This window comes from Ceratotherium simum, chromosome 23 (genome assembly GCF_057802395.1).
Source record: "Ceratotherium simum simum isolate JZ-2026a chromosome 23, ASM5780239v1, whole genome shotgun sequence".
Classification (NCBI taxonomy): domain Eukaryota; kingdom Metazoa; phylum Chordata; class Mammalia; order Perissodactyla; family Rhinocerotidae; genus Ceratotherium; species Ceratotherium simum.
In genome coordinates, this window is record NC_141922.1 from 731,961 (window position 1) to 753,027 (window position 21,067).

The window sequence follows — 21,067 nt, forward strand, 5'->3', positions numbered from 1 at the left end:
CCAGGTCCCCTGCCTGGGTCCTGGCTCCCCAGGCAGGCGGCGGGTTGGGGGTTTCTGCAGTGACCGAGCTTGCCCTCTTCTCCCCTCCCTCTGGCCAGCTGTAGGCTCTTGTAGGATTAAGGTGAGGAAATTTGGTGTTGGGTTTCTCTCAGAATGGAACCTGCCGTTGTGACTTTTTATCCTGTTATGTTTCTATCAGATTGGACACAGCTCCCTCCAGCCCTTAATGGCTCTGGCTTTGAGAATTTCCTCCAAAATTACACCACCGCTTCCTGCTTCATGGTCCCTGGAGCCCATCCATGCAGAGCAGGGGGACAGCTCTGGCCCTGCCCTGTTGGGGTGCCCACGTGGACCTCAGCACCTGGCTGTCCCTCTGGGGGCAGGAGGGCGCATCATTGCAGCCCTGAGCCTGCAATGAGGGCTGAGGGCTCAGGGCTGGCACCTGGTGCTCTCAGCCATTCCCCACCCGGCTGGTGCTGGCGGGAAGTCAGGCTGCCTGCCGGCCCCTGGCTTGGGGGGAGGTGGCCCACACAGGGGCGCTCCACCTTTCTTCTCTGCTGTGCCCGTGGAGCTCACACCACTAAACTATAATTGTCACCTGCAGGATTTTAACGGTCAGCCAGCTGCACACAGCTCGGGGAGGGGGCCTGAATCGCCCTCTTCAGGGGTAGCTAGGGCCTTTGGAAGAGTCGGGTGGGGCACAATGGTAGGCAGCCAGCATCCTCCCGGTGTGGGCAGTGCTGCAAGGGGCCATGTGCAGGGCTGGGGGCAGAGGTATGTGGCCTGTCTCCTCTGACAGCTTGTGCGTGGGGAGCCAGGGCAACCCTGGCAGGGCTGGGCACTGAGGGGTGCATGCAGGCGGCTGCCACCTGGCCCACGCCCTCAGGCCTGGGAACCCACTCTGCCAGGCACGGCCCCTTACTCAGCCTCCCCCATATGTCCACTTTTGGGGGCTCTGTGAGTAAAGGCTGAGGTGCCGAGTCCGGGGCCCTGCATGGTGTGTGCTGTGAGCTCTGCCCTCCTCACCCCTTCAGGTGCGCCTGGGTGCCGGGCAAGACTGCTCCTCCGCTCCAGGGCTGGCTGCGGCCCGCTGGGTCTCGCACCATGTGGCGGGGACTTGCTCTCTCCTTTCCTCACCCTCTGCTCCGCTGGCCGGCCTCCTTCAGTCCCCAGGCCACTGGCCCTGGCAGGAGACACCTTGCTTTGCCTCGGGCCTGGGAGGGATGGCCCTGAGCCCTGGAAGGTGGGAGCCATCTCCAAGAACTGGGGGGCCTCCAGCCCAGGGAGGACAGCATGTGAAGAGACAGCCTGAGGGGTGGGGGTGCGGGCTCAGGGTAGATTCTGAACCGTTCCAGAGGACAGTGTGCTTTCACGTTTGGAAGATAATTGTTTTGGTTTTAATTATACAAAATTTCCAGACTTTATATTATCATATCGAAGACACGAGATGCCAGCACTTAGTGACCAGGAGAAAACCCAGGTAGGAAGCCAGCACGGAAAGTTCCAGTGGGCCTGGGCAAGTGCTGGGGCCAGCTCAGAGTCCTGCCACCGCCTGCCTGTCCATCGGCCCCACTTTTAGCTGGAGGCGGGGCTGGCCTGGTGGGCACCCTCACGGGAGGCCTGTGCCTGAGTCAGGTCCATGGGGGCCTCTCCGTGGATCGCCCAGCGGCATCTGCCTCTAACTTCGAATCGCCGTCTTTCTGTCGCGGTCCTTGCTCTGCAGAGGGGAGGGGCAGTGTCAGGGCCTGGGCTGAGACCCAGCGCCAGCCCGCACCTCTGGGCTTCCCCACTGGGTACTGTCCCTGGTGGAGGGCGCTGAAAGCACCCGCCTTCCACGCTTGCCCCAGCTTCCCGTGCAGTTTGGGGAGGAGAGTACACTGCTGCACAGCCGAAATTGTACAATTAAATTTCCCAGATGTTCAGGCCCCAGGAGCTCGCGCGTGCTGTCTGGAGAGGAAGTGGGGATTGGGAAAAGCCGCGCAGTATTTTCTCCCTGCTTTTCCGGTGCCACCAAGCACAGCAGGAGCTGTAAATCACAGCCGCCAGCGTCTCCCGCAGTGTGGCCGTCTCCCCCAGCCCCCACATCTTCCGCCAGCCCCCTGCCTGCCGACCCCAGCGCCTTGCTGGTGTCAGAGTGGGCAGCCACAGGGGCAGAGGCTGGGGGAGGCACGGCAGGTGCCTGATAAGCCTTAGGCCAGTGGCAGGCGCTGTGGTGGGGCAAAGGGACCCCAGGGGGTCTCCTTCCTGTGGGGGCAGGGTGGGTAGCCAGAGTTGCTTGAACCTACTCTGGTCTGGTCCCCCAGCCTCTCAAAGGTCTGCCCTGCCTTTCTCCCAGACCCCCACCTGGCCCTGGGTGGCCCTCTCTGGTGCCCGTGGGAGACTGTGTCCTGGGGACTCGTGGGGAGAAGGCCCAGCCCTGCCTGCTCCAGCTGCGCCCTCCTTGTGCTCCTTCCTCCCCGGGCGGGGCTGGCGCACTTGGGTTTCAGGTGCTGCTGGGGGGGCTCTGCCCGCCTCTGGCCCCGCCCTCTCCGCGGCAGGTGTGGGTTGCTGGGGTGATTTGGAGGCGGGGCGCCTCCCTTCCCGTGGGTGCCCTGCCGCAGACACTCACCAACTTTCTCTGGTTGCTGAGGCAGAAGGTGCAGATCTGTTTGGGCTGGGCGTTCTCGCCGTCGCGGGCGGGGGTCGGCGGGGGCGGCAGCGGCGGGGGGCTGCCCGCGCGGGCCGCATGGAAGAAGGCGGGCCCCGAGTGGCACGGCTGCCCGTCGCCGCAGGCCTCGCCCACCAGCAGCACGTTGCCCAGGTGCGAGATGTAGCTGGAGGCCAGGCGCAGCGTCTCGATCTTGGAGAGCTTGCGGTCGGCCGGCTCGGTGGGGATGAGCGTGCGCAGCGCCGTGAAGGCCGTGTTCACGCTGTTGGTGCGGTCCCGCTCGCGCGCGTTCGCCGTGTGCCGCTGCCGGGGCTCGCGGCCGGGCCGCCCCGCGGGCCCCGGGCCGCCGCCCCCCGCCCGCCGGCCCCCGGCCCGTCTCCGGGCGCCCTGGAGGCCGCAGCGCGCGGCGTGCACGCGGCAGGGCTTCTCGTCGGAGCCCGAGCTCTCGCTGCCGCGGTCCTCGTCCTCCGACAGCGGGCTCACCTCAGGGTACAGGTAGCGGCCGGGTGGCGCCGAGCGCAGCATGGTGAGGGACGTGGCCGGCGGGCGCGCCGTCAGCTTCGCCTTGCGCAGCGCATGCCGCCGCCAGGCCTCGCGGGCGGGCCTCGCAGGCAGGCGGGCGCCGGGCCGGGCCGGGCTGGAGAGCGCGGGTCTTTGGGCGCCCGCGGTGGCAGCTGCGGCGCCGCGCGCACGTGTGCGTCCCGGGCTGGAGCGGGGCCGCGAGCTGGGCCTTTATAGCGGCGGCGGCCCCTCCCCCCGTCGGCCCGCCCTCCTCCCCGCCTCCCGGCCCCTGGAGGCGCTCGGAGCAGGGGCCCTGCGTCCCTTTGCCTTCTCCCGCCACGCTAAAGGGGCCTGGGCATCTTGCTGTCTCCGGGGAAGCGGGACCCCGTTTGGGTGGTGCTGCGGCTGTGCAGCCCCCTCCCACCCAACCTCAGCACAGGCAGAAGGGTCAAGTGGGACTCATGACCCGGCCTTCTGCCCTGGCATGACCAAGTTAACCCAGCTGCCCTGGCCCCAGTGCATGGCCACACCCTGTCTGTCTCTCCCTCTCCTGTACGCTTGGGCCTTCTGTGCCAGGCGAAGGGGGGAGCACAGAGGAGCATTAAGGGGCTGCAGTTCAGCCCCAAACCCCTCGGCTGCCCCCTCCAGATTTGTCTGTGGTGTTGCCCGGTAGCATGGCCTGTCTGTCCTGCACCTGCCCCCTTCTGGCATTAGCCGTACTCTCCAGGTCTGGCACAAGCTGTGCTCTCTGCGTGGACCCCTCCTTCTCTCTGCCGGCTCATGCTGCCCCCCCTTCTCTGGAGGAAACCTCCCCATTACCCTGCTCTGTGCTCCTGTGGGCCTTCTTCCCCTGGCCACTGGGACCTCCAGGGTCTGTCCAGTTCAGGGATGGCCTTGTAAACTTGGGGGGCACTGGAGACACTCCTCCAAGGCGGAGGAGAAGGGAAGGCATTCCTAGCAGTGGGCAGGGTCACAGGGGGTACTGCTGGGAGGACTGAAGTCAGCAGGTCTTGGGAGGGGCAGATGCAGAAGGGCAGAGCCCGGGGGTCCTGTCCTGCTGCAAGGGGGGCCTCAGGCTCCCAGCTGTGCTCAGTCTCATTGGGGCCCCTCCCCCTGTGGCTACTGTTGCAGGAAGCGGCCGCCTGGGCAGCAGTCTCCATGCTGGGCGGAGGGAGGGTGGTGGCTGGCAGGGGCCCTGACCAGGAATGTGTGTCCGGGAATGTGGCTGCTCTGCCCGCCGGGGGTGGGGTGGGGGGCAGGACCGGGGGGGCTGGGGGGTCCTCGAGCGCCTACAGGGCAGAACGCAGTGGATTCTGCCTCCCCTTGAGTGGGTTGGCAGGGTCTTCCCTGAGTCCCTGCCTGTGGCTACCTACTTTTGCCTAAGGCCCCCACCAGGGGAGGGAGCCCATGGGCGATGAGGTCACCCTTGTCTGTGGCTGCCCAGAGCCCTGGCCAAGGAATCTAGAGGGAGGCTCTGGGGTTGGCACCACTTCAGTGGAAAATGTGAAGGTACAGCTCCGGCGCCTCTGAGGGCTGGGGGGGGTGGGAGGACAGCGCCGGCCGCTGCGCCACGTCCCACTCCAGGGAGAGGCACGTGTCGGGGTGCCTGGTGCTGCCCCGGCTAGCCTCGAGGCCAGTCCCTTTGCTCTCGGCCTCCCTCTGCTGGTCTATGTCTCCTGGGGGGCTTGAAGGGAGGGGTGGGTACAGTGGGTGTCCAGTGCTGACACACTGGCCTGCTGCCCCAGGATGTCCGGAATACGGTGGGCAACGTGCCCCTGGAGTGGTACGATGACTTCCCCCACGTGGGCTACGACCTGGACGGCAGGCGCATCTATAAGCCCCTGCGTACCCGTGACGAGCTGGACCAGTTTCTGGACAAGATGGACGACCCTGACTACTGGTGAGCGGGCTCGGGGCACAGCCTGTGGGGCAAGGCCTGCAGGGTGGGGTGCGAGCACAACTCTGATGGGTGGCCACCCCAGGCGCGTGGTACAGGACCGGATGACGGGTCGCGATGTGCGGCTGACAGACGAGCAGGTGGCCCTAGTGCGGCGGCTGCAGAGGGGCCAGTTTGGGGACATGAGCTTTGACCCGTATGAGGTAAGTGGCAGCAGCTGGCCCCTGGGGTCTGGGGACATGTGCAGGGCCCTGACCCACAGGCCTGTGCTTGTTCCCCCAGCCGTCTGTGGACTTCTTCAGTGGGGACCTCATGATCCACCCGGTGACCAACCGACCTGCCGACAAGCGCAGCTTCATCCCATCCCTGGTGGAGAAGGAGAAGGTGGGTGCAGCCCTGTCCTCCAGGGCGCGGCCCCCTCTCCCTCGCCCTGACCTGGCCTGTGTGTGCAGGTCTCTCGCATGGTGCATGCCATCAAGATGGGCTGGATCCAGCCTCGCCGGCCCCGGCACCCCACCCCCACCTTCTACGACCTGTGGGCCCAGGAGGACCCCAACGCTGTGCTGGGGCGTCATAAGATGCACGTGCCTGCTCCCAAGCTGGCCCTGCCTGGCCACGCCGAGTCCTACAACCCACCTCCTGAGTACCTGCCCAGCGAGGAGGAGGTGGGCCTGGTCTGGGGTAGGGGTCTGGGCTCCAGCTCCCAGCCTCGTGCTCCTGGCTCACCCCTGTCTCCACAGCGCCTGGCGTGGGAGCAGCAGGAGCCGGCTGAGAGGAAGCTCAACTTCCTGCCCCGCAAGTTCCCGAGCCTGCGGGCGGTGCCTGCCTACAGCCGCTTCATCCAGGAGCGCTTCGAGCGCTGCCTCGATCTCTACTTGTGCCCGCGGCAGCGCAAGATGAGGGTATTTGGGGCAGCAGAGCGCCTGGGAAGGGGATGGGGCTGGGAGCCGAGTGACCACATGCTCTCCTGCCCTAGGTGAACGTGGACCCTGAAGACCTCATCCCCAAGCTGCCCCGGCCACGGGACCTGCAGCCTTTCCCCACATGCCAGGCCCTGGTAAGCAGATGGGGTGGGTGGGGGGCGTGCACCTCTCCCTGTCCATCTCCTCACTTCGCCTTCTCTGCAGGTTTACAGGGGTCACGGTGATCTTGTCCGCTGCCTTAGCGTCTCCCCGGGGGGCCAGTGGCTGGCTTCAGGTGGGCCTGAGGTGGGGACAGCCCCAGCAGGGGGTGCTGGGCAGGAGGGCCAGGTGCTGAGGGTCCTTGTCTGCTCTGTCCAGGCTCCGATGACGGCTCAGTGCGGCTCTGGGAGGTGGCCACGGCCCGCTGCATGAGGACCGTGCCTGTGGGGGGCGTGGTGAGGAGCGTGGCCTGGAACCCCAACCCTACTATCTGCCTGGTGGCCATGGCAGTGTAAGTGCGAGGCTGGGGGCGCCTGTGGCAGCAGGGGGCAGCTCTCGGTCTGAGGGACTGCATCTGGCTCTGGCCTGCAGGGAGGACACAGTCCTGCTGCTGAACCCGGCCCTGGGGGACCGGCTGGTGGTGGGCAGCACAGACCAGCTGCTGAGCGGCTTTACCCCACCTGAGGAGCCTGCCCTGCAGCCCACCCACTGGCTGGAAGCCTCAGAGGAGGAGCGCCAGGAGGGCCTGCGGCTGCGCATCCGCCATGGCAAGGTGTGGGGGCCATACAGTGTGGGGACGTGGGGGAGGCTGGTGTGGGGAGCGGGGCCCAGCTCAGCCAACGTCCCCTCCTGCAGCCAGTGACGCAGGTGACCTGGCACGGGCGTGGGGACTACATGGCTGTGGTGCTGGCCACCCCGGGCCACACCCAGGTGCTGATCCACCAGCTGAGCCGGCGCCGTAGCCAGAGCCCCTTCCGCCGCAGCCACGGACAGGTGCAGTGTGTGGCCTTCCACCCCGTGCGGCCCTTTCTGCTCGTGGCCTCCCAGCGCAGCGTCCGCCTCTACCACCTGCTGCGCCAGGAGCTCACCAAGAAGCTGATGCCGAACTGCAAGTGGGTGTCCAGCCTGGCAGTGCACCCCGCAGGTGAGGGCGTGGGGCTGCACCCCACAGGTAGGGCGTGTACCCCATTGGGCATGGCCGTCAGGTCCCTACCACCCTGTCTGCCTGCAGGTGACAACGTCATCTGTGGCAGCTACGACAGCAAGCTAGTGTGGTTTGACCTGGACCTTTCCACCCAGCCATACAGGGTGCTGAGGTGAGGCGCTGGCGTGGGCGGCTGCTCCCCCTTCCCGAGCCTGCTCTCAATCAGGTCCCCCCCCCCCCCCCAGGCACCACAAGAAGGCCCTGCGGGCTGTGGCCTTCCACCCCAGGTACCCACTCTTCGCGTCCGGCTCCGACGATGGCAGCGTCATTGTCTGCCACGGGATGGTGTACAAGTGAGTGAGGACCCCTGCCCACCCTGCCTGCCCCGTGGGGACTGTGCTGCCGGTGTCTTGAGCCCCTCCCTTCCCCTTCTCAACAGTGACCTGCTGCAGAACCCGCTGCTGGTGCCCGTGAAGGTGCTGAGGGGGCACACGCTGGCCCGAGACCTGGGCGTGCTGGACGTGGCCTTCCACCCCACCCAGCCGTGGGTCTTCTCCTCGGGTGCCGACGGCACCATCCGCCTCTTCACCTAGGCTGCCCTGCCCTGCTTCCCCTGGGGCCGGGGAGGGAAGGGGCCAGGGTGTGCGTGTGCTCGGGACCCTCAATAGAGGCATTTGTCCCCACTGACTGGTGCTGTGACCTTGAATCGGGGTTCCTGATGACCTACGCTCACCACAGCCTGGGCCTTCACCTCACTCACTCAGTCTTCCCAGATGGGGGGCTGCTGGGAAGCCCCTGCTTCCCTGTCCCAGAAGGAACGCCACATCATTGCACCCACATCACCTGCTGAGGAGCAAATGGCTTTATTGGCACGAGGTGGGGCGCTGACTTGCCCGGTCCTGCTAGGCCTCCAGCAGCCTCCTCAAGGAGGGCAGGTGTTTGATCCGCAGCGGGGGGGCCCAGGCAGCTCCCCACTCCGCCCCGGGGAAAGGGGCTCCTCAGGGCCCATCTCAGAGGTTTGGGCCCAGACCCGACTTGGGCTGGTATTGCTTGTGGGAACAGCAGCACCATCGGGGGAGCCTCAGGCGAACTTCACCAGGCGGCCCAGAGTCTCGGCAGCCTTCATGCGCACCGCGGGGGCTGGGTCCTGGAGCAGGAGCTGGAGCGCTGGGGGACAGCGAGCTGCTGCCAGGGGTGCCTCTGTGGCCCTTTCAGAACTGACTCTGAGCCCGGGGTTCCCTCCAACACCCCACTAACGAGCTGCGGCTAGGGCTGCTCCCGCCCCTTTGCAGCGCACGGAGCTTGGGGGGGGCCAGGACCCCATGGTGCACCCCCGCCCTGTGCGTGGGGCCGCCCGCTCACCACCCTCCTAAGACAGGCCTCTGCCGGGAGGGCTCAGGAGCCAACGGAAAGATAGTTTTTCCTTTTTTAGTGTTTTTTAAGCTCTTTTGGAACAGTTAAGAAGTTTCCGTGAATTACTAGAGACGATGAGGTCACCAGTGACAGGGAAAAAATCCTTGAAATCCAGGAAAATCACTTAGTCCCCCCTGGTGCCCACAGGGTCAGCAGGGTCCTGTGCAGCCTGGCAGGTTGGGGGGGCGGGGGGGGTGGGCTCTGGGCCCTGACCACGTGGTGGGGGTGCGCGTGCAAGGACTTGGTTGGGGTGCTCACCTGCAGTGAGCTGCTCCAGGTCCACCTGCGGCCGGTGCTCTGGCTCCACATGCAGCACCAGGAACCCTGTGGGCAGGGGTTGGGGTCAGGGTCAGGGTGAGGCACGGGCCGGGGGGGGGGGGGGGGCCGAAGGCGGCACTCACCCGTGAGCATGGGGGCAGCGGCACGGACGTCCTCCCAGCTGCTCTTGAAGTAGAACAGGCTAGTGCTCACCAGGCGGCCCAGCAGGTCTGGGAAGTGGTGCATCTGCAGGGAGGCCATCAGCCCACTGACCGCCACCCCCCCCACCACCACACAGGTGTGCGCCCACCCGTGCGGCCCGCCCCTCACCAGGTGCTTGCAGGTGGTGTTGAGGAATTCACCAAAGTGCAGGCCCTGGCCCTCCTGCAGGTGCTTCTGGAAGGCGGCCGCCAGTTCTTCACACTCCAGGTTGGGGCCACACATGCGCAGGGCAAATCTGCAGGCCTGTGGGCACAACACTGAGTCCCTGAGGCCCTAAGCCTGGCCTGGTCCACACCCCCCTCCCGCTGGCTACTCACACCGGCCACAGGAGCCTGGGGGTCCCGCAGGTGCAGCAGCAGGGGCGCCAGCCCACCAACGACCTGCTCTAGGAAGACGTCCTCGCAGTCCCCGTGGCAGGCCTTGTTGAGATGCCCAAAGAGGCAAATGGATGCAGAACGGAACTCCATCTTGTCCTGGGGGCGGGGGGTGGCAGGTGTCATCCCACGGGGGCCTCCCCAGCCCCGCCCATTAGTCGGCGTCAGGGCCCTTTCCCTATGCCATCCTTCTCCTCTCCATGCCTTGGATGCTGTCCTTGCCTGGCATGGGCTTGGAGGACGGGGATCCCTGGAGCAGTGATGGGGAGGCTGGTGAGAAAAGACCCCTCACGTGGGTTGGGGGAGTGTTGGGGGCCCTCAGCTCCTCTCTAGATGATCTGTCTGTGAGGTGTGGGGTCACAGCTCATGGGACCCAGGGGGCTCAAGGCTCTTGAGGAAGAGGCAGGAGGGCCAGGGAACGGGCTGGGGTGGGGGTGTCAGGCTGTTGGGTGCCCCCACTCCCCACCCAACCTACACTGTCAAAGAAGGGCCGGATGCGGATGGCGACGTGCAGCAGCACAGGGCGCAGGTCCTGGGGCTCCACCAGGCCCAGCAGCCTTGCAAGGCCCGCCATGGCCTCCAGGGCCACCAGGCTGTGCCGGTCGTCCCCGTCGTCCAGCCCGCCGATCATGGCTGTCAGGAGCTGGGGTCCATGCGCCCGCACCTGGGGACGCCCTGCACTCAGCTGTGTCCCCAGGTCACTGAGCCCTGGTGCCTGTCACACGTTGTGGCACAGGACAACCCAGCCCTCACCATGCAGACTTGCCCCTTCCTCATGCCACCACACGCCCAGCTGTCTCCCCGTACATCCCCGCCACCTGCCCCGTGTTTGCCTGGGTTCCTCACCGCTGACCACAGCTGTCCTGTCCATCTCCCATGGACGGGGCCCCAGAGTGGCTGGCTGGCTGGCTCACCTTATCGGGGGAGCTGGAGGCAATGTTGGCTAGGCCGCGGAGCACCAGCCGCCGTACGCCGGCACATGTGTCCTTCTGCCGGGCTACCAGGTTGTTCAGCAGGGACTCCAGAAGCATCAGGTCGTTCACCACATTGCTGTTGAGCAGCTGGAAGCAGAGGTGCTGGGACCACCCACTCCCACTGACCCCCAGGGGCTCGCCCTACCCCAGCCAGCCCAGGCCCAGGGTACCTCCCACTTAGATGTGCAGCAACACTGCCCCCAGCCCCCTCCCCACCACTGTACCACTGGACAGGCCCAGTCCAAGGTTGCTGTGAAGAGTGGACATGGCAAAGGCCAGTTGAGGGTCCCCTGGGCAGAGGCTGGGCTCATGGCCTCCCTTCTTTCTCTTCCCCAACTCCTGACCCCAGCCCCACCCTGGCCCCCACTGCTATGGCCTTGGGCAGGTTTTAGGTATCCTCAACCACAAGAGGCCACCAAGAGAGCCTTAGGGGCCTTGGTTGTCGGCCTGCCCCCACCAAGGGCCCAGCAGTGCTTCAGGCCCGCATAGGTTGCACACAGCTGAGGCCTCCCTTCACCGGGCTCGGGCTGGGTGATGGCTCTGGCTGGGGAGGCCAGCGCCTGCCTGTGGGACAGGACTTCACCCTGCCCTGCTGGTCCTCCAATAGTGCTCCAGAGCAAGTGGTTCCTACCTCGGCCAGGAAGGCTGTGGAGGTGACCCTCTGGATCTCGTACACGCTGCTCTGTATGCACACGAGTGCCTTCATCACCAGGGGCAGCCGGGGGCCCGCAAACTTTGCCATGGCGCTGGGGAAGGAGCCTACATGGTGCAGAGGCTGGGGCCTCGGGCTGCTCCCCAGCCCACCCACGGCCAACTCCCACATGGACCCGAGGGGCACATCCACCTCCCACCCTGTGTGGTCAGAGCCCTCTGGCCCATGAGCTCCTCCACCAGCTGCCAGACCCCGCGTATCCTTCCTCTCAGCTGCGCCCCGACTAGCCCTCCTCCAGGCCTCCATAGAGGGGCCTCCTCTCCCCCCGACAGCACAACCTGAAGCACACAGCTGCCTCCGTGGCCTCCCCACTTTCAAGTGCCAGGCGGAGGCCCCAAGCCGGCCCGCACGGCCCATGCGCCTACTTCCCACGTGGCCCACTGGCTCAGGCAGTTCAGTCCCCTTCATGTGCCACTGGGGGGTCTTCATCTCTGCCTTCCTGTGGGTCCCATGGCTCCTAGACAGTACCTGAACGGGACCTGGCCTATTGGAGCTCAGCCAATGCTGGAGCTGGTGTGCGTGGCGCAGCCTGCTTACCTGGCCAGCCGGGTGACCCCCTCCTCATGCCCTGCTGAGGTCCTGAGCAGCTCCCAGCCTCCCTCCAGCTCCATGCGCTGCACCACATCCTCATTGCCACCTCGGAGCAGCACGGCCTGCAGAGCATCGACTGCAGAGCTGCGGGAACATGCAGCTGTGGGCTCAGCTGGTGGGGGTGGCATGAGGCCAGAGGCTCTGGTGCACCCCTCAGCTCTGCACCCCACACGCATGCACACACACAGCCACGCTCTTGGGAGACGTGTCCCAGGGCTTCCTGGCCTGCGTGCTACCAGCAGCATCCCCTGGGGAGCAGGCTCTGGGTGACCTGCTGGGAGGCCCTCGGGCTCACCCTTCCCCCCGAGCTGGGCCCCTCTACGTGGCTTCTGACTTTCTGGTCTCAGGCTGTGACACTGCACCTGTCCCTCCACTCCCGTGAGGGCACTATCCCCAAGGCCCTCTGTAAGCAGGCAGGGCCCTCTGGAACTTTTAGGGTCACAACCAGCTGCTTTCCACTTGCCTTCAAGACCTTCATTTAATTAAAAAAAAAAGAAAGATGACGAAAATGGAGAAAATGCTTCATAAAAGTGAACCCAGGGGGCAGGTTGAGGGCTGAGTCCTGCCTGGGCCAGGCATGGGGCCCCCTGTCTGCAGGCTGGGTGGAGCAGGGGCCACCGGGCCCCAGACCCAGTGCCCGCACCTGCTCTTCTGGGACCCAGGGCTGCAGTACACAGGCCTCCTGGCTCCTCCTGGCACCTGGCCTGCCGTGTGTGGGCCCAGCCCAGACACTGCCCGGCACCCCAGGGGCCATGTCCACATGGCCTGAACCCCCACACAGCCTGTCCCTCTACCTCAGAAGCCTCGGCTTTCACATGTGCACAGCCATGCCCACCCCAGGAGGCCCCAGAACCCTGCAGGGAGGGGCAGCAGGGAGGGCCCTGCCCCACCCCCAGATCCTCGACTGGACCGCTACGCAAATAAGGAAGAAACACCTGAACATGGCTGAGAGCCAGAGTGGCTGATGGTGAGCATCCAACTCTGTCCACCAGCTCAGCCCGTTGGGGAGTGCCAGGCACAGGCTGTGCCTTGCTGCCCCCTACAGAGCCCTGCAGGCACTTGGCCCTCCCGTCTCCTTGCAGGAAGGGCCAGAGCCGACAGGGCCCAGCCAGAATTTAGTGTCTGCCCCTCTCGCTCGGATAAGCCCTTCCCCAGCTCGGGCAGAGGCACTCAGGGCTCCCAGTGGGCAGCAGCAGGGGCAGACTCCCATGGACGAGGTCTGCGGGGAGAGCATCGGCCCAATACCAGCAGAACCTCTCACCAAAGCCTGTGGCCCAAAGAGATGGCTCGTCAGGATTCTCAGAACCACCCAGGGGAGGGCCTGGGCACGGCACCACGCCTGACCTCTCCCTGGCACGTCGGCCACCTCACACATCAGGCCCCAAGGGCAGAGGACATCCACCCACAGGGTGGTCCACTTGACCTGCCGAGGGGCCACAGCGAGGGCAGAAGCGGCCACCAGGCACATCCTGCCCGGCGCTGGCTGACACATGCTCTCCTGTGACGGACGGCTTGGCTGCTGGGGTGCAGGGGAGTGGTGGGCCCGGGGAATGGGCCTCACACGTGGATCTGGGAGGTGGCAGGGCAGGCAGTGTGTGATAAGCTTGTTTGGGATCCTGTGGTCTTGTGAGACTTCCAGGCCGGTCCACACAGGGAGCAAGGACCCTGTCAGGCCCGAAGGACTGCCACCTGAGGGGCAGGCAGCAGGAGCCGTGGGGACCCGGGAGCTTGGTGGCCCGGAAGGCAGATGCTAGCGGCCTCCCCCCAGGCCAGCAATGTGGACACAGCCCACTGCCCTCACCTTTGGCCCAGCTCCGTCCCCATGGTCACCTCCGGGTGGCGTGAGGACTGTGGGGTTGTCAGCCTACAGGTGGACAGGCTCCCAGCGAGCCCTCACTGAGCGTCCACAGACCGCACCCTCCGGGGCTCCCTCCCCAGAGAGAAAATACTAGAAGGCAGCTCTTGCTGTCCTAGGATCCCTGTGATTCCAGTAGAAGGCCCAGACCCCATGGGGGCTGCCATCCCAGATGTCAGGCAGCCCACACTGACCACAGCCACAGGAAGAACCACAGTGGCAACCGTGGTCAGTGGGCAGATGCCCATGGCGTGCCACTGAGGAGTCCCCCACAGCACAGGCAGGGCCAGGCCCCCGGACCTAGGCCCACGGAGCCACAGCCAGTTCTGGCCGGTTGCTGTGGTCTAAGTGAGGGCCCAGAGCTCCACACCCTGCTCCAGGCCTCGAGGCTCAGCTGAGGCACCACCTGGACCAGAGGCTGCGCTCCAGGGTGACACCAGCACCCTGGGGCTTCTCGACTGGCTTCAAGAGATTGCCAGTGGTGAGGCGCAGGTGTGCAGGAATGTGTGAACAAGCCATGTGAGGAGGGGCCCCTCGCCTGTCCACCCTGCTGCCCGGAATTTTTGTGGATGGGGATTTGCCAGGGTCTGACTTGCCGGCTGACGGCCTCTCTCAGAGCTGAGACCTGTGCCTGCTCTGCCCGTGTCCCAGCTCAGGGCTAGTAGCCCAGGGGTCCCGGGTGGTGGCGTGGGGTCTGTAGCCCCCACAGCTCACAGGCCATGGAGCTGAGTCCCGGCATGCCAGGCTCAGGGCTGGCAGGCCAGTGTCCGCTGGTCTGTTCACATTTTCCACTTGGTCTGCGTGGAGCTGGGCAGGCCCTGGCACACGGCCTCTGCTAGAGTTTACGAGCTGGTCCTGGGGTGGAGCAGCCCTGTGGTGGGGGTGGGGCAAACTGCCACTGTCCCCCCTGCGTCCCCAGCCAAGGGACACATCCGACCCCAGTTGCCTGGGATGGGTGGGGAGGCAGCCCGGGCTCACGGTCAGCCAGCATGTGGCCCAAGGGCGACAGCTTCCTCTGCTCACCCTGTGGCCCCAGGCGGCTGTTTGGAGCCCTGAGGTGCGACCGTGATGGGCCCAGGAATGGCCTCAGAGGCCAGAATGGGCAGGCAGATGTCCAGGCTGCTGAAGCTCTGAGCCCACTGCCCACAGCAAGAGGCTCTACCCTGCCCATCCCTGGTTTCCTGCCCTAGGACCCAGGACCCACTCGGCAGAGACCAGAGGACCCCAGACCCCAGTGAGAGCCGAGGGGAAGGTGCCTGCACAGGCTGATGGCGTGGGGGGCCTGGCATCGAGCTCGCCCTGCAGGGCTGGGGCCGACCCAGGTGAGCAGGCCCCTCAGGGGAGGCAGCGAGGCCACTGCAGAGTTTCTGTCGGAAGGTGGGGGCCTGATTGAGTGCAGAAAGAGCCAGAACTCAGAGCTGAGGGCTGAGGTTGCAAACATAGTATTGTATGCAGGGGCTCACTCCAGGTCCCACCTGCTCCCCAAACCCTCCCCACAGCTCCACCTTCCAAAGAAAGCACCGCTCTGGACCTACCTGAGTGTCCCCACAAGGCCCCTGTGGCCACACGCTGCCCACAGACTTGCAGCCGCCTTACCCAGGGTCCCTATCCCTGACCTGCTGGAGGAGGCGAGAAGGGACGGCCAGGGAGGCCACGCTCCCAGAGGAACAGCTCACCCACGGACGTCGCCAGGGGGAGCTCCTGGACACAAACTCGCTCCTGGGCTAAGCCCCCACCGCCTGGCCGCCCCCACCTGTCCTCTCCCTCACTGCCAGGAGCCGGGCAGCCTTGTGCACACACCAGAGGCACGCACACGCTTGTGCTCACACGATGGTGCTGGGGTCAGCAGACATAGACACGCTTACCTGCAGGGCTCAAAGGTCCTGGGGTCCAGAGCTGAGCTGGCGCTCCTCCTCTCCTTGGCCTGCAGGGTCCGGGGCAGCTGGACGCCCACGGTGCAGCTGACGCGCAGCAGGAGCGCCACAAACAACTGCGGGTAGAGCTCCAGCACCGCGGGCCCAGACGCCGGAGCCAACACGACCTCGCGTAGCGCACAGGTGGCCTGGGGACAGGGGCCACCTCAGGTTCACTCTCCCTCTGGGGCCGTTTCTAAGGAGGCCGGCCACAGCGAAGGCTGGGCCCTGACCCCATGACTCACACTAGCCTGAGGCCCCGTCAGCGTACGCCCCGTGCGCATTGGAGGTCTTGGTTCTGGGAAGGAGCGTGGACAGGAGGAGGGGTGCAGCCCTGCCCAGCTCGGGCTTCTGGGGCAGGAAGCAGGCACAGGGGCAGTGTGGCCGCCTCTGGGACGGGCCTCTGACCATCTGCTCTTGGTGTCTTAGCAGAGAGGAGGAGGAAATTCTCATAGCTGCTTTACTGCCAAAAACGTTGCCAAGCTGGTTTATTTTTTTTCCATAGGATGAAACAGAGCGCTCTCCCTCGTGGACCAACACCTGCGGGGCCTTTACGAGCCTGGGCTCCGAGCTGGCCGGCTCTGGTGCCCCAGTCAGCGGCTGGGTGCCTATGGGGTGGCAACCAGGCCACCTGTGGGGTCCTCCCTCTAGCAGTGACGCAGCCCCTTGCCCAGCCTCCTTGAAAAGCGGGAAGGGAGAATGGGGCCCCCACTCACCGCGAGGGGCAGCAGTGTGGCCACGCGGCTGGGAGAGCTGCTCAGCAGGAAGGCCCGGCTCTCCTTGAACGGGACGTCTCTGCTCATCCTCTCCAGGAGCAGCCCCAGGACCTGTGCAGCGAGGCTGGGCTCCACGGCCAGTGCCCGCCACAGGGTGCAGGTGTGGCTGGAGCAGGGTGGGAGGACAGTCACCTTGAGGCCACTGCCGACCCTGGCTCTACACCCCCAGACCTGTGCCCAGACTCAGCTCCAGACAGACAGGAAATGGCATCCTGTCCTCAGATCTGAACTCACTCCTTTCTCTGACCCTGTGCATCCTTAAACAGGCTACTGAGTGGTGAGCAGGGCTGGTAATCAAGGACAAGGAAAAGGTCTTGGCCATACAGTGGGCCGGGGGTGGGGTGGTGGGAGGGGTCCCCTTGGAGCTGCTGGAAGCAAACACTATGCTTTTCTGGAGGAGGCAGCATCATCCCAGGCCTCGGGAGCACCCACAAATCACTTTTCCAGAGCAGTGAGCAGCACGCGGCCAAAGAGAACCAGGCACACGTGAAGTCGGCTCTGTAAGTGAGGTTCACAGAGCCCGTGGGCAGCGGGTGCTCGGACACAGGGATGCGGCTGTGCTGGATGTGTTCACAGAGAAGTGACAAACATCCAACGGGAACTGGAAATTCTAAAAATAGATACAGCAAATTTGAAAGAGAACCAACACCCCTTTAGAAATGAGACGTGTAATACAATGCTCGGTGGACATATTTGGCACAGCCTGGATACAGCAGAAGAGAGAAACAACGAACTGGAAGATAAATGGCAGAAATTACCCAGATCCTAGCACAGAGAAAGATCACAGTGGAAACTGAGAAGACAGAACAAGAGACGCAGGCGGTGACATGAAGGGTCTAACAGACGTTCAGTGGTGTCCGGGAAGAGAGGAGAGAGAGAGAATCTGAAAAATGTTCAGAACTGACGACAGATACTAACTCACAGGCTCAGGAAGGCAAGCAGCCACCCAGACCCCACCCCCGGGAGTGCGGGTGCCCACAGGGGAACGGCGTGTGTGCATCGGAGGAAAGCCAGCGACCTCCTCTAAAATGGCAGCACTGTTTAGACTTGCAGGAGCCGGAAAACCACCAAGTGCGTCCTACACGCACTAAAAGAAAATACTTGCCAAACTGGAAGTCCAAACTCTACAAAAACAATATTCAAGAAGGACGGCCAAATAAATACACTTTCAGAGAACAGAAGTGGAGAGTTTACCACCAGCACAGCCTCACCAAGGACATCCTGAAGGAGGCCTTGCAGGTAGAAGGGAGTGACGGGGACTGAGACGCAAGAATGAGGAGCAAAGACCTGGTGGCGAATGTGGACAGACACACGTGCACCAGGATGGCGGGACATGCTGCGTGCTGGCAGGGACACTGGGAGGGCGCACGGCTCAGCTGCTGGGGCCCCGTCCACCTGTACCCAGAGCAAGGGCCAGCAAACTTTGGAGATATGTGCCACATGGTCTCCACGCACCGGGCAGCTCTGCTGTGGTGGAGCAAAGCAGGCACAGACTCCGCTGGGCACACGGATGGGTGTGCTGGGCCAATGAAACTGCACTTAGGGACAGTGAAATCGGAATCTCATATGATTTTCACGTCATGAAATATTATTTTGATTTTTTTTAACCATTTATAAATGTAAAACCCATTCTTAGCTCACAGGTTGTACAAAAACAGGTGGTGGTCTGGATTGTGCCAATCCCTGACCTAGGACAATTCCACTCCTATAAATAAAAGTGTAGTGCCCACAGCAGTACCACACACCATGAAGAGAATGACAAGAGTGCCGTGCGCCCCGAAGACAGCGTGTTGTGTCAAAGGAGCCAGAAGAAAATTCTGGGGTTCCATTTACCCCAAGTTCGAGATCAGACAAAACGCATCTCTGGTGACAGCAGTCAGACAGCGGTGACCTTTCAAGGAGTTTCAGCTGAGGGGCGCACAAGAGCCTACTGGGGGCTGGACACCTTCTCTGTCCCCTCTGGGGAGTGGCCACGGCCCGTAGCAGGGGAGTCCGAGGGCCCACTGGGGGCGGGTGCGCTTCTGTGTGTGAGCCATGCCCCCACAGACAGTGAACGAGGGAGGAGGGGAGAGCAGAGCGGTGAGCCTGTGGGCAGGTCCGTGCACCCCCCGCATCAGGGACTCGTGATAATGACGAGCTGGGCAGCAAGCAGAGACGCACACACAAACCAGGAGGCACGGAGGGGGCCGTGCGCAGAGGCCTGTGCTGCCTGCAGGGGCGCTCGCGAGCTCAGCTTCCTCTGAGCACACAGGTGGTGATTTTTAGGACAACCACTAAAAGGACAGAAGCAGAGCGTATGACTACTTCCAAACTAATCAAGTGGCAAAAGTGAAATTAGGAAATAGACCCTGTTAAGTTGAAAAAGAGACAAGAAAGAAGATGAAGAACAAAGAAGAGTGAGCTGGACGCAGACTGAGCCGGGGAATGTGGCCCAACCGCACCAGCAGGGAAGGAGCGCGGGCCCAGAGGAAGGCTGCCAGTGCCGTTGGAGAGAGACGCCGGGCAAGCACTAACCAAAAACGCACCTTCCTGCAAAAGGCATCAGCAAGAGCAGAGGCGCTTCCCCAGGAGAGACGAGACGCCATCAAGTGTAAACTGCGGGCGCCAAACGGCACACCTCCGAGCATCCGAGTCAAAGCAGAGCTGACAGGAGTCACAGGGCAGTGCCTCGCCCTGCACGGGGTCTCCCCACAACGGGGACGGCACAGGAAAGCAGGCCCCCCTCTCTGGAGGTGCCGGGACCATGGCAATGACCACAGATGGCCTCCGCACAGGAGGTCGAGGTGACCCGAGAGGGCTGTGGGGGACGAGAAGTACAGGGACACAGGCCCCAGGCGGGGAGCAGTCCTGCTCTTCAAGGGTCGCTGCAGGGAGCTCGGGAGCTGGGAGTGTGGGTGGGGGGACATGCTGGTGCATGGGGGTCGAGGACCCTTCCCTGGCTCCAAGACGGGGCCCGGCCCCGGGCTCTGCTCACAGATAATGCGACGCCCCGCAGAGAACAAGCCCTGGAGAAGCGGACAGCTGAGCCTGCGAGAGCCACCAAGGGCGCCCACTTACATCTGGGGCTGACAGAGAGCCTGCCGGGCAGCGCCGGGCCCACCCAGGAGAGCATGCCGAGCCACAGCCAGGGCCTGTCTCCCACCCAGCCTAGGGCCCCAGGGACTCGCGACTCCCACCCAGGAGAGCTGGGGTGCAGAGGAGGGCAGAGGCCCTGAGTCTGGTGTCTGGGCTGGGCCTCGGCTTAGAGCCCAGGCAGCCACAGCCCTGTCCACTCCAGCAGGCTGGCGGGCACCAGGTACCTGTCAAAGGGCAGGGGGCTGCCCAGGAGGCTGGACACCACAGCTGCGCGGTGCTGGGAGGCCAGGAGGTACACGCTGTGCTGCGCGGCCTGCAAGATGTGCTCCTCTCGGGTCTCCTGCAGCTTGGAGCGCAGCACGCTCACAATCTCGGGCACCTGCAGGCAGACAGGCCACGGTGGTCAGGCCCTGGGCACACATCCGCGCCAGGAGCTGTCCCATTGTGGCCCAAGCTCAGGGGGCCCTGGGGAGGGCGGCAGGCCATGAGCCCCACTCGCAGGGTCCGTGGGGTGGGAAGTCCTATGAGATCCAGAGCTCCTCACCGCTGGCCCTGACGAAGGGAGAAGGTGGAGCCCGGTGCCCTCAGGGGCCACGGCAGCGAGAAGCTGCAGGACTGGAACAAGGACCCCGACTCCACGTGGAAGTGACATGAGCCCGCGCCGGGCTGCGGGGCGGCGGAGGCAGCGCTGAGGCACCTGCGGGGCAGGGGCTTGTGTGGAGCACAGGGCGCGGGAGGGGAAGGCCGCCGGGATGAGCACAGAGACCGGCAGATCCGATGGTCCCTCGCGGCCCCAGGCAGGGGGACCCAGCCTCCAGCCGCTGGAGGCAGGACACACACGGGCTGCCCACTCCTCCCACACAGCCTTCCGCGCTGAGCAAGGAAACGGTGAGCAGTGGGCTGGGGACCAGGAGGACAGGGAAGGGGAAACGACTCCCAGACTGAGGCTGGATCTGGGCCAGGAGGGGAGGCGCCGTGGCCTTGGGTGGGTTTGCAGGCTGCTGCCGCTGCAGAAGGCACAGGTGGGGCAACGGGGGCAGAAAGGGGCGTGCAGAGCGAGGCTGCAGGCAGCCCATCCCCAGCCTGGGAGTCTCCCAAGCCCACCAGAGTCCAGTGGCCCAGCTCCACAGCCCCTGACCAGCCTCCAGCTGGCAAGCAGACCCTATTCTGGGTCCCCCATGCTCACTGGGAGTGCTGGTCTGACCACAGTGACTCCCCACTGCCAAGGCCACAGAGCTGGAAGACACCGTGGTCTGAGGTGAAAACAGACAACACAGTGTGCTGGCAGGGACACAGTCCCCTGGACAGGGGCAGCTGGTAGATGTGGGCTCCACCAGTCCCCGGGTTCCTGGGCAGGGCTGGCCAAGGAACCCACCTGATGGCCTGGGCAGCAGGAGCGGTGAGAGGGGACTGGCCGTGGCTCCGATGGTGGAAACTTCCAGGCCAGGCCCATGCTTGCTCATGCAGGGGAACGGCTTGCGATGGCGTGGGGGGGACATGGGTGTGGTTCTCAGCTGGGAAGGAGGTGCAGGGGGCTGTGTGCCCGGTGTGGGGTCGCACCTCCCCAGTGCTGCCAGGGGCAGGACAGAGCCCCCGCCTGGGCCTCAGGGAGAGGTGCTGACAATGCCGTTTCTCAAAGGATCTGTAGACATAATGACCTTGTTTTCTTTTTATGACCCCGAGTACAGACAGTGCATTCCATGACTCGGGCACAGCGCCCTCTTCCTAATGACCTGCACCTCTTTGCCCTGCCCTACACTCCCCCTTGTCCCGGCCCAGCTAGGTCTCCCTGATAAGACAGCGGCCACAGGTC

At 64.5% G+C, this 21,067-nt stretch overlaps 3 protein-coding genes across 9 annotated transcripts in view; 1 reads left to right on the forward strand and 2 right to left on the reverse strand.

Annotated features, from left to right (window-relative positions):
- BOP1 (BOP1 ribosomal biogenesis factor) overlaps positions 1 to 7,778 on the forward strand; it is a 28,103-nt gene extending 20,325 nt beyond the window's left edge. For 2 of the 3 annotated variants that reach the window (XM_087447250.1, XM_087447251.1), the window contains exons 4-16: positions 4,894 to 5,048; positions 5,131 to 5,248; positions 5,328 to 5,429; positions 5,498 to 5,710; positions 5,786 to 5,947; positions 6,022 to 6,102; positions 6,173 to 6,242; positions 6,326 to 6,458; positions 6,539 to 6,719; positions 6,803 to 7,091; positions 7,179 to 7,263; positions 7,337 to 7,444; positions 7,531 to 7,778. In XM_087447250.1, the coding sequence (XP_087303376.1) occupies positions 4,894 to 5,048; positions 5,131 to 5,248; positions 5,328 to 5,429; positions 5,498 to 5,710; positions 5,786 to 5,947; positions 6,022 to 6,102; positions 6,173 to 6,242; positions 6,326 to 6,458; positions 6,539 to 6,719; positions 6,803 to 7,091; positions 7,179 to 7,263; positions 7,337 to 7,444; positions 7,531 to 7,684 (1,851 nt within the window). In that variant the 3' untranslated portion in view covers positions 7,685 to 7,778. The remainder of the gene's footprint in view (positions 1 to 4,893; positions 5,049 to 5,130; positions 5,249 to 5,327; positions 5,430 to 5,497; positions 5,711 to 5,785; positions 5,948 to 6,021; positions 6,103 to 6,172; positions 6,243 to 6,325; positions 6,459 to 6,538; positions 6,720 to 6,802; positions 7,092 to 7,178; positions 7,264 to 7,336; positions 7,445 to 7,530) is intronic. The other variant, XM_087447252.1, reaches the window with a different exon arrangement.
- On the reverse strand, positions 1,375 to 3,342 carry SCX (scleraxis bHLH transcription factor). Its single transcript, XM_087447261.1, has 2 exons — positions 2,609 to 3,342; positions 1,375 to 1,717 (listed from the first exon to the last, which is right to left on the reverse strand). Exons 1-2 carry the CDS (start codon positions 3,170 to 3,172, stop codon positions 1,679 to 1,681), a joined length of 603 nt encoding a protein of 200 aa, XP_087303387.1. The 5' UTR covers positions 3,173 to 3,342; the 3' UTR covers positions 1,375 to 1,678.
- A 158-nt stretch (positions 7,779 to 7,936) lies between the features above and the next one.
- Positions 7,937 to 21,067, reverse strand: part of MROH1 (maestro heat like repeat family member 1) — a 93,085-nt gene continuing 79,954 nt past the window's right edge. For 3 of the 5 annotated variants that reach the window (XM_087447246.1, XM_087447249.1, XM_087447244.1), the window contains 12 exons: positions 19,479 to 19,633; positions 16,120 to 16,285; positions 15,356 to 15,552; positions 11,582 to 11,719; positions 10,964 to 11,078; positions 10,273 to 10,419; positions 9,834 to 10,022; positions 9,302 to 9,457; positions 9,093 to 9,227; positions 8,906 to 9,008; positions 8,763 to 8,828; positions 7,937 to 8,258 (listed from right to left, as the gene is read on the reverse strand). In XM_087447246.1, coding sequence (XP_087303372.1) covers positions 8,173 to 8,258; positions 8,763 to 8,828; positions 8,906 to 9,008; positions 9,093 to 9,227; positions 9,302 to 9,457; positions 9,834 to 10,022; positions 10,273 to 10,419; positions 10,964 to 11,078; positions 11,582 to 11,719; positions 15,356 to 15,552; positions 16,120 to 16,285; positions 19,479 to 19,633 — 1,653 coding nt within the window. In that variant the 3' untranslated portion in view covers positions 7,937 to 8,172. The remainder of the gene's footprint in view (positions 8,259 to 8,762; positions 8,829 to 8,905; positions 9,009 to 9,092; positions 9,228 to 9,301; positions 9,458 to 9,833; positions 10,023 to 10,272; positions 10,420 to 10,963; positions 11,079 to 11,581; positions 11,720 to 15,355; positions 15,553 to 16,119; positions 16,286 to 19,478; positions 19,634 to 21,067) is intronic. The other 2 variants (XM_087447248.1, XM_087447247.1) reach the window with 2 other exon arrangements.